Source organism: Erpetoichthys calabaricus, chromosome 14 (assembly GCF_900747795.2).
Source record: "Erpetoichthys calabaricus chromosome 14, fErpCal1.3, whole genome shotgun sequence".
Lineage (NCBI taxonomy): Eukaryota > Metazoa > Chordata > Cladistia > Polypteriformes > Polypteridae > Erpetoichthys > Erpetoichthys calabaricus.
Window position 1 is genome coordinate 93,012,897 of NC_041407.2, and position 10,872 is coordinate 93,023,768.

Consider the following 10,872-nt stretch of genomic DNA (forward strand, 5'->3'; position numbering starts at 1 on the left):
ACACCCTCACAATGCAGGTAATGTGCCTCATTCGGGACTCCATGAGCAACCGCTCATTCGACACAAAGTCAAACCAATGGTACCCAAGGATTTTCCGGAGAGACACAGTACCAAAGGAGTCCAGCCTTCATCTCAGGTCACTGGATAGCGTCCATGTCTCGCAACCATATAGCAAGACAGGAAGCGCCAGGACTCTAAAGACTTGGACCTTCATCCTTTTGCATAGATAGCGGGAGCGCCACACACCCCTTTTCAGCAACCTCATGACCCCCCCATGCTCTCCCAATCCGTCTACTAACTTCATAGGAAGAGTCACCAGAGACATGAATGTCACTGCCAAGGTAAGTAAACTTCTAGACAAGGTCAACACTCTCTCCGCAAACAGACACACTGCTGATGGCTGTGCCCAAGAGGTCATTAAAGGCTTAGATCTTTGTTTTTATCAGGACACTCGCAAGCCCAGACACTCAGACTCCTTGCTCAGTCTCTCGAGTGCCCCGATCAGATTGAGTGCATTACCAAAAAGGTGAAAGGCGCTGTAACAGCTGTGTTGCTCTTCCAAACTGCTGCATGGAGTGGGGTTGAGCAATGTGATAAAAGCTGCACAGCAGTTCAAAAGTAATGCAGTGCACCTAGAACAAAGGTGCACAGCTGAAGCTTAGAGGCATCATAGCCTATTACCCATTTTAATTAAGAAATTGCTTTTCAATGATCATCAATTAAAGCCAAGTCACTAGGAAAAGCAGAAAAAAAGCAGGAATTAATCTAATACAGAAAAGGTTTATTACTGGACAACTGTGTTCATCATGTTCAAGAGTAAGTAACTCCAATGACCTAATGTTATTACTACTTATTATTTGACTGATGACTTTATGAAAGGTGACTTACAGTAGTTGAGATATAATTAGTTACATTTATTTTTTTTAATTGCAGAACAAGCAGGTGAAGTGACTTGCTCATGTTCACATAGTATTAGTATCAAGATTTGAACCCACAACCTCAAAGTTTGAAGTACAAGGGCCAAAACTTTAACCATTACAACACATTTCTTGCCAATAATAATAGCTCTTGGTTTAAATAAAAAGACAAAGAATAACTTGCAAATACTGTACACAGAAAAGCACTTAACTGTATTTAGTTATAGTATTTCTAACACACCCGATTAACCAACAGTACCATAAATCATTGTCTTCTGAAGCACAGTATGAAATACAAACAAAACTGAAAATACTTCCTAAGCTTAAAAAAGTGACAGTTAACAGGTACCATTGATGTGTAAAGATCAATGTTGTTATGCTGAACATTATGAAATGAACCTGTACTCCTTTCAAAGGAATTTGTATTCTGATATGAAACAAAGGGGCCATGAGTAAACCAAGTACAAAAAATATTCCAAACCTGTCTTTCAGTTTAATATCCATGCCTGATATGAGTATCAATATGTTTTGGAACAACTGCAAAACAGCTTGTCTGCATTGTCAGCTAGATTTATTTAACTTAATTTAGAACACATAAAGTAGTGTTTGAAAACAAATAAGCTTTGTGATGCCCCAAACTCCCAAACACAATCACACCGGGTCCCGGGTTCAAATAATGGAAGGTTTATCAAATTCTTCCACAAAGTAACAAAAAGCACACAAATACAACTTCTCCCTTTCTCTCTGCAATACCTGTCTTTTTCTCACCTCCACACTGCCCTCCTCCATTTGAGTGCTGCTTCACATCCTCCCAGCTCCAATTTACCTGAATACGGGAGTGCGGTCCCTTTTATTACAGACTCGGGTGTACTACCGATGCCAGGGCGATTGCCCGATGGAAGTACTACCAGGTAACACAGAAGTTCCATAAATTGGGGAGTGTGTCTCCCTACAGCACCCCCTTGCGGCACCCATTGTCCCCAGCAGGGCTGTATTGCCAGACTACATCTGCCAGCATTCCCTGCTGGTTCCTGAATGGGTGCCTTCATGGAGGGCTGCTGCCATCTAGTGTCTGGGGGGAATAGGAAGTCCCCAGTGACCTCTTCCACTTCCAGTGGGCTATCCGTTCTGGCCATTTCTTCCGGGTCTGGTTCCTCTCTGTTCCCTGGTTGGGATGCCTGTCTGCCTTCTAGAAGCCTCCAGTCCAAGTAAAGAACCATCCCCTCTTCTGGCTGCAATGCTAGTCCAGCCCATGTGATGTCTACAGCTTATAAATTATTTTATCTAAATTTCTGGTTTTGACGTTAATACAAAACAATGAACTCTGTTTTATATCACATTTGGGAAATACTGTAAACCTGGTTTAAAACTGTACATTTGTCATAACACAAAAACAGACCATACCACACCACCACCTTTCATACACTCTGTTAAGATGTGGAAGTTAGATTGCCTTCAAAGCAGTTAATCATGCAAGACTAAGCATCAAAATATGTGCATTTCTGTAAAATTACCCATGGTAAAATATTTAAGATTGATGGACTTTTGTAACAATTATGGTTATATTAAAAAAAAAAACATACCTCTATTATTTGTAATTTACACAGCAAAACACAGTCTTGTAGGGAATTCCAATCTTTAAATATGTTAAAATTGATATATTGCTACTGGACTAATTCCACAGCTGCCAGCATTGTGTTTTACGATGCAATGATGAGATTATCATGACCTGGACTCATTGGTACCTGGGTGTCATAATTGAATCCTCTCATTATTGGAGTCCTTTGAAAATGCAACGGAAACCAATTGCCTTAAAATGATCTGTATACTATATAGCAGACACTAATGCCTGATCTCGAGCAACTGGTCAAAGGTTACATCTGCTCCTCCCTCCCCAACATGCTGGATCCTCTCCAATTTGCTTACAGAGCAAACAGATCTACAGAGGATGACATTGCGCTAACAATAAACACTGCCCTCACCCACCTGGAAAGAGGAAATACATATGTAAGAATGCTGTTCATAGATTACAGCTCGCCATTCAACACCATCATCCCCTCAAAACTCGTCTTGAAGCTTGACGACCTTGGTTGGGGACGACCATCTGCAGATGGATTTTCTCTTTCCTCACAAACAGGCCCCAGGTGGTGAGAGTCGGCAAACAGACGTCCTCATCACTCATTTTAAACACAGGAGCGCCGCAGGGCCGTGTGCTTAGCCCCCTCTTGTATTCCTTGTTCACCCACGACTGTGTTGCAAAACACAGCACAAACACCATCATCAAGTTTGCAGACATCACAACCATCATTGGCCTTATCACTGACAACGATGAGACAGCCTAGAGAGAGGAGGTGCTGGCACTGAGTAATTGGTGCCTGGATAACAACTTGTCTCTTAACGTCACCAAAACCAAGGAGATGATCTTGGACTATCGGAAACATCAAGACGGAGAACACCAGGCCATCTACATCAGCGGTGTAGAAGTTGAAAGGGTTAACAGCTTCAAGTTCCTCGGAGTAAACATCACCGAGGATCTGTCGTGGACCCTTTACATAGACACTGCTGACGGGCTGCATTACCGTCTGGTATGGGAGCTGCTCTGGCAGCAGAGCACATCACGGGCAAGAGTCTCCCTGCCATTGAAGACATTTACCTCCGTCGGTGCTGCGTAAGACAAGCAGCATCATAAAGGCCCACAGCCATCCAGCACAACAGCTGTTCTCCTTGTTACCTTATGGCAGACGATACAGGAGTCTGGCTGCTCGGACTACAAGACTTAAGAACAGTTACCACCACCAGGCCATTTGACTCCTCAACAGCAACACCTGAACACTTACATTGCACTACTCACACACAAACTGTACCTGCACATTCTGAATACTGACTGGAATATGCATCTGTACTTATAAAACATTATCTGTGCAATAACTGTCATTTGTACTTGCTGTTCATTCAACTCATACTGCTCTATAACTTCTTTTAAAATGTACACATTTTATTTTATATAGTCTATTTTTAACTTGTAATTTTTTATCATTATTTTTTAGCTTTATTGGATCTAGGCTGAGTGACTTGTTTTTCTCGTCATAAACATTTCATTGTATGTTGACCCTGTGTTAACCTATGTATGACAAATAAACCTAAACCATCAGTACAATCATCAAGATATTGTCTTGATAACCAAGTCCACAAACTAATTTTAGGAGTACATCAGACATGCTATCATTTATAGGCTCTCACTAACCATCAATCTTGGATATGTTACAAAACATTTTTCATACATTCTTAAAAATGTATTTATGACCTTGTCACTACTGTATGCTTATCAGCCATTTGCTTGTTTGTTCACTAGACCCATTCATTTAAAACAGGCCCTTCAAATTTTCATTACCAACATTGTGGAAGGCAAATTATGAACTGAGAAAGTGTAATCATATTGTTCATCTATAAAGGTTTACAAAACTAAACCAGTGACTAAGAACAGGTCAAAAACATGCCAATTAAGCTTGAACCATTTTTTATGGTCCCACACGTTTACTATGTTTTGTGCATGTTAATGGCGTAGGTGGTTAGATCTTGGAACATTAGAGATTTAGGACTTTGTTAAAATGTTCCTATACAATTAAGATGCAACTTCAACATTAGAAGTTTCCCCTACAGAGCCTTCTAAAGGTTTGTTAATACCACATCTCACCTTTAATCGTATTACCAATAAATGTTAATTCACCAATTAGGACAAAATTATTTCTCCTTATTCTTTCACTATTTTTGCCTACAGTGGACATGTTTGGGTGCTGATGGACTGTAGCTCATTTTACATAAAATCAATAAGTAGTTCCTACCGCCAGAGGGCTGAACCTCCCAAATGAAGAAAAAAAAAAAAAAAGTGCTAGAAAAAGAACTATATATCTGACTCGTGTAACAAAACTATTTGAAATTATTGAAAATGTACTGCACAGTACTGGTAATTCCCTACTATATTTGCATATATCAGTGTACCATAATATTCACTGCCAACACTGTTGACACAATTTATTAAAAAAAAAAAAAAAAAAATACAAAAAAAAAACAAAACACTTGCGTATTCTGGATCATTTCCTACCCATGGGCTCTCTCAGGTGTGCAGTCTGGTGTAGTTATGACTTGCCATACTACTTTTAGCTATCTCTGAGTAAAAGCTATCTATAGTGCCTTTCTACAATAGAAATCAGTATAAAGGCAATTACAAGTGATGAGATTTAATACATTTTTTTTCTCCAACCATCTTGAAACAGCTAGATAAACTGACTTGCTCAGAATTACGAGTGGTAGGACTGAACTGGCAACCTCGTGGTACAAAGTCTAAATGCCTCAACCCCACAGTATTGTTGCTTGCCTTTGATGACTATAAATGATACTGAACAAAATTAGACTTCGTAAAGACATATAAGGATTTAGCTCAGGGAACTGAGCATCTTCTAAATTACAAACTTGTCAGTAAATTTTGAAACTATAATATTGCAAAATAATAAAACAAATAATGTTTCTGTACATTTTATTTTCTATGAAACATAAACAGCAAGATCACTTCTTAGTTTCATCTTCCTTGGACAAAGTCTTTATGATCTCCTCTTTCTTAGCCTGCAGGCGTTCTTCACGTCGCTTGCGAGCCTCCTTGGTCTTAGATCTACGGGCTTCTGCCTGATCACTGTAAGAAATATGTGTGCCCATAATTAGAATTTGAATTAAAATGCATAAAGATAGAAGCACTTAAAATACTAGCCATAAAACAGCTGCAAATAGTGTTTCTTGTATAATTAAGGCTTTAAAAAAAATATATGCATGACAAAAGAAAATGCAAACTATATTAATGTAGCTCTATGCGGTAACAGTTAAACTACCTGCATCAAAGTATCAAAGAAAGGATGCTATTAAGCAGGCAGGTACTTACGCCAAGAACTTCTTGCGAGCCTTGTCTGCTTTCAGCTTATGGATATGTTCCATCAAGATACGCTTGTTTTTAAACACATTACCCTTGACCTTCAAGTACAAGTTGTGATACCTTGAGCAACAAAAAAGTCAAACATTACTTATGAGTTAAATAAACAGATACAATTTACTGTTTCCAAAACAATTTTTAGGTATTCAAAAGCACGGTTATAAACAATGCAGTGCAAAAAGGGCTGCAAGAAGGATTCAATTAACTGTTGTATTCTTTAAACGTCACTACTAAAAGGCAATGAAACATGACCGAAAAGTCTGATTTGAAGGCATTAAAGGCTATTAATAAAGGAGCTCATTTCTGTTAAGTTACATGTAGGAGGTAGATGGCTACCTCAGTAATTTTCAAAAAGGTAGCTGTGATAAGCATCCAATTAATGACATTCCTTTGTAGCTGAATTTGGAGTACAATTAAGAAACTGGCTGGGACATAAGCAAGGTGGTGATTTTTGCCTTGCTCTGCTCGTCAGATACTACCAGTTTTTTTGGAACATTAAATCAGAAAAATAAAAATGAACTAATAAAAACAGGCAAAATTCAGAGAACTATACTAAATACACTACAGAAAAAAATCTATAGATATTTTGAAGACAAATTTAACACTGCATGATGAGTTAAAAAAAATTCCAAAGTGTGTAGGATCATATCAATGCACATCTTTGCGATATTGGAGAAAGCAGCATGTTGGACTGATTGCCAAAACCCAAACTGGCCTGGTCTGAGTGAGCATGGATGCAAATGTATCCTGTGATGGACTAGCACCACATTAAGGGTTAATTTCTGCCTTACACTCTTTAAATAAATGTAATTGGGCATCACCATAGAGCAGTCTTCTGTGATACAGATTCACGAACTTGGCTTTGAATCCTGTGTGACCAGTCACCATTTGACTGTTGGATGGACGTTCTCCTCATATTCATAGCAGTTCCCCATGGATCCCAAAGACACGTGCATTAGGTTACCTGGCGATTCTGAACTGTTCCTCGGATGGACTGGCTCTCTGACCACAGCTGGTTTAGTTTTTGCACCCAAGGCTGCTGAAATTATCTCCGGCCCTGTGCAACACTTAACTGGGTAAAGCAGATTTGATTGCTTCTCGGTACTGCTTTTAGACTGATATCACCCTACAAAAACCAATCCAATATGGACTTTCTAAAATAGACCTCTTACATGTGGCGGTCAATCTTCTTAGACTCTCGGTATCTGCGCAGCAAGCGACGGAGGATCCGCATACGCCTCATCCACGAAACCTTCTCTGGCATACGGGCATTTGCTGTACCCTTTCTCTTACCTAGAGGACGACAAAAATTTTGAGAAGATAAATACAATGCCTCAAGGCTGTTTTTTCTAGTATAATTGATGCATCACAAAAGTTATTTTCTACTAAAAATGTAACTACGAGTCTCCTTAAGAGTATCATATTTAATGGTACACAATTATGCCCCGCAGTTGGCAAATTCCACCAAACAGTTATTTATGCTAAAAAAGACATTTCCCAGAACATCTTGATGCAGTGAAATGTAGCATTTCTACAGGTTTTTAAAGAAATGAAACTCACCAATGCCCATATGACGCCCTTTACGTCTTGCCAGAGTATTTTTCCTGCAGCGAGCCCTGGAGTGAACAGTTACTGGTTTGCGGATGATTAGACCATCTTTGACCAGCTTGCGGATCTGCTGACCTGAAAGTTGGATGAGGATATAGAGGTATTAAAATCATAACATTTGACTGGCAGAAAAAAAAAAAAGCCACAGAACGCACCTATTTTGAGGCTCTTAGTTTACACAAGCTTTCATTCATCAAGAACAAATAATGTTTTAAAAAATGCTGATACTATTTGGTTACTGACATTATAGAGTGGTTACTATATAAGGGAATATAGTTCTATCTATAATACTGATATAGGCCACAAGTGAACTTGGACTCTAAAAAGAAACCATTTTGACTTTAATCATAACTACAGATAGGGGAGGGATTTTTCTCTAGTACATTTACTAAAAGAGAAGTGTAATCAATTTCTTATAATGTGACAAGTCAATAATCAAGGGTTACTATGTGTCTTTACTACAGGGAAGGACAAAATAGAGCCAAAGGCTGCCTGCGGGCTTCACATATAAATATCTAATATTGCCTTGAGATGATTTGTGCCATCACCAAGTCAGAAATGAGAGAGAAGTTTGAGGCTTTCCAGAGGAGGTAATTTCAGTACTGATATTGTCATCTTTTCATGTTGTTCTACTGTTAACGCAAAATATATGCCATTGTAGCTGAAAGTAACTGAATTCCAGTGCAATAATTAACCTAAAAATAAGTTGACCAAAGTTTCTTTGCTTGCTTCTTACAAAATGCACATTATATTTGTTCCCAAGGCTTTGCAAACATCCTGTACACATGGCATCAATATTTGTTAGCACATACAGACAGGAGATGGTCTTTAAACAAAAATTACTATAAGCTGGTAAAAATTCAAGCACACATAAATGTTTACAATTGATGAACTGTTACTATGACCAGTTTCTCGGTTGATATTAAAGAACGGTAATTATTTTTCAAGTTCAGCTTGCCACAACTGGCCCCAGAAGTTGTTAACTTCGGACCTGAAAAATCACCAAACCTGTCTTAACAGTTTCAGCAGAAGCAGTTTCATGTTTATGACAAGAATAATACTGTGAAATCACTGTCCTTTAAATTAATGTTATTGGTGTTTGGGCACTGTTTTAAATAACATTTTATAATTAAACCATATCTTTGAGCTGCCATTTTAAAGTTACTGTTTGTGATCAACAGATGAGTAACTGAATCCAGATAATCTAGCACATTTTATGTACAGCTTCCTGTACAAGTCATTGACAGTTCAGTCCAATTTAATTTTGGGTTACTTTATCAACACCTAATGTCTACCTACAAACAACGTGAAATTACCTTGACTGCCGAAACACCAGGTTTAAACATTACATTCAAGAAATTGGAATGTCTTTTTCCAGTTTTAGAGCAAATCTTTCTACCCACTCGATTCTTAAAATGTCAACCCTAAAGACATTACATTCCAGACTAGGGAGCTATATAAATTTAACGCAGCACCTAAAATCTTTTGGTACCGAACAAGCATCCGACAAAAGCACAGTAAGGTGATTGTTATCCACAATGATGATAATCAAGGCAAATAGTTGAGTCGCACTTACGCGAGTTGGCGTTGGCGATTTCATTGGTCTCGTTGGGATCGAGCCATACCTTCTTCTTGCCGCAGCGCAGAACGCTGGAGGCCAGCCGTTTCTGAAGCCTGAGCATGCTGTGGAGTTAAAATGATAATTCAGGCACAAATGGTAGAAGTGAAAATAGTGATTCAGGCACAAGTGACAGGCGCACATTTCAATCCTCTCGTTTAAACTCGTTAAGTGACCATATTTTTCAAAAATTACCCTAAAGTCAACTGTATGTGGGCTACAACAAAAGAAACATGTGGAACATACTGGCTTATTTCATTTAAAAAGAAACGTTGTACACATCAACGTTTCACACGGACTATTCTTGTATGTGACAAGCAGGGCACATCGAGAACGGGACGCTGGCTAAGGTGCGAAGACTTCGCCAAGGCCCCAATTCCCGTTGTTCTGCCCTGAAGTCAAAACATCATCATCTGCAACGTGACTCTTCTTAGACAAGCGATTTCTCACATGGTCTGTTTCTTACTAAATGAGGTTCACAGGCTTGAGGGCCCAAGGAGGATATGAGTGGCAGGCATGCCCCTACAAGTATACACGAGACAACGATATGCAATAGATCAACAGCCATCAGGTGCCGGACCACAAACATAATTCTGGCGTACTGGACTAAAATACAATATCCCGTTACTTTATAAAGTCTCAACTAGAGGTGCCCGGCTTCCGCGGAGCTACCACGCCACACTCCTTACCTCATGGCTGCCGAGAGAGAGAGAAAGAACGACTCCGCTCTGGACGCTACCACTATTACAACAGGGACGACTCAATACTGTTGGGGAAATGACGTATCGCTATCTCAGATCATGAAAACAGAGTGGACTGACATGGACCTGACACACTCTAATTTTATTATTTTTATCGTTACTCATGTTTTCTGAAGATAGTACAAGGCGATTTAACCAAAATGCTATTAGAATTTATTATGGTACCCCTAGTTTCTTTACAAATGGTACATCTCACAGTATGCTTGCATCATGGGAAGAAGAAGCATTGCGCACTCTCCTCCACGCCGCCAGGGGCATACAAGAATGTGAAATGCTGCAGCCTGTAGATTAAAATGGAAGTAGGCAGTTACTCGTTTCGTTTGTCTAGTAAAGTACGTATTCCGTTCCGTAACTTTTGAAGGCCTGTAGCAATCTGAAGACTTTACGATTCTGACGGAAAATGGGTAGCCGTGGGTTTATAGGTTATCATTTTTAGCTCTGGTTATAAAGTATTTATCAAAAAATAGCTAACAATGGCGAGGTTGCTTTTCTGAGAAAATATGTTCCATCATTAAATATGTAACAAATGTCATAACGAAGTAATCAAACTTGTAATATCTTGGAAAAAAGTCAAAGCGACGCGATGTTAAAACAGGTCTCCAAAAGTGTCATTACTCCGTCCACAGAAAGAGTATTGTTCACTCAACAACCAGGAGTTTTTTTCCTAAGTGTCACTCGTCCTTTATTTTTTAAATTTGTTGTAAAAATGATTTGTAGATAACTTTTTTTCAATAAGTAATTTTATTACTGATTTGAGTTTTTTTAAAGGTATCTTATATGCACATCATATACCAATTAAACATTTAGGATTCAAACAACACTACTGTAGTGTACAGTGTTGGCTAAAAGACATTACAAAATGAAAAGCTTACTCGAAGTAACATTTTTTTTACAGCATTCTTATTGCAAAATACTTTATACACATAAATACTGTATATCGTTTATTTTTTAACAATGACAAATGACGGGCTTTGGTAAAAATAGCATTTG

At 38.7% G+C, this 10,872-nt stretch overlaps 1 protein-coding gene across 1 annotated transcript; it reads right to left on the reverse strand.

Moving 5' to 3' along the window:
• Positions 1-5,434: 5,434 nt before the first annotated feature.
• rpl19 (ribosomal protein L19) lies at positions 5,435-9,241 on the reverse strand. Its single transcript, XM_028818861.2, has 5 exons — positions 9,080-9,241; positions 7,456-7,578; positions 7,068-7,188; positions 5,848-5,958; positions 5,435-5,604 (listed from the first exon to the last, which is right to left on the reverse strand). Exons 1-5 carry the CDS (start codon positions 9,183-9,185, stop codon positions 5,481-5,483), a joined length of 585 nt encoding a protein of 194 aa, XP_028674694.2. The 5' UTR covers positions 9,186-9,241; the 3' UTR covers positions 5,435-5,480.
• Positions 9,242-10,872: the final 1,631 nt, after the last annotated feature.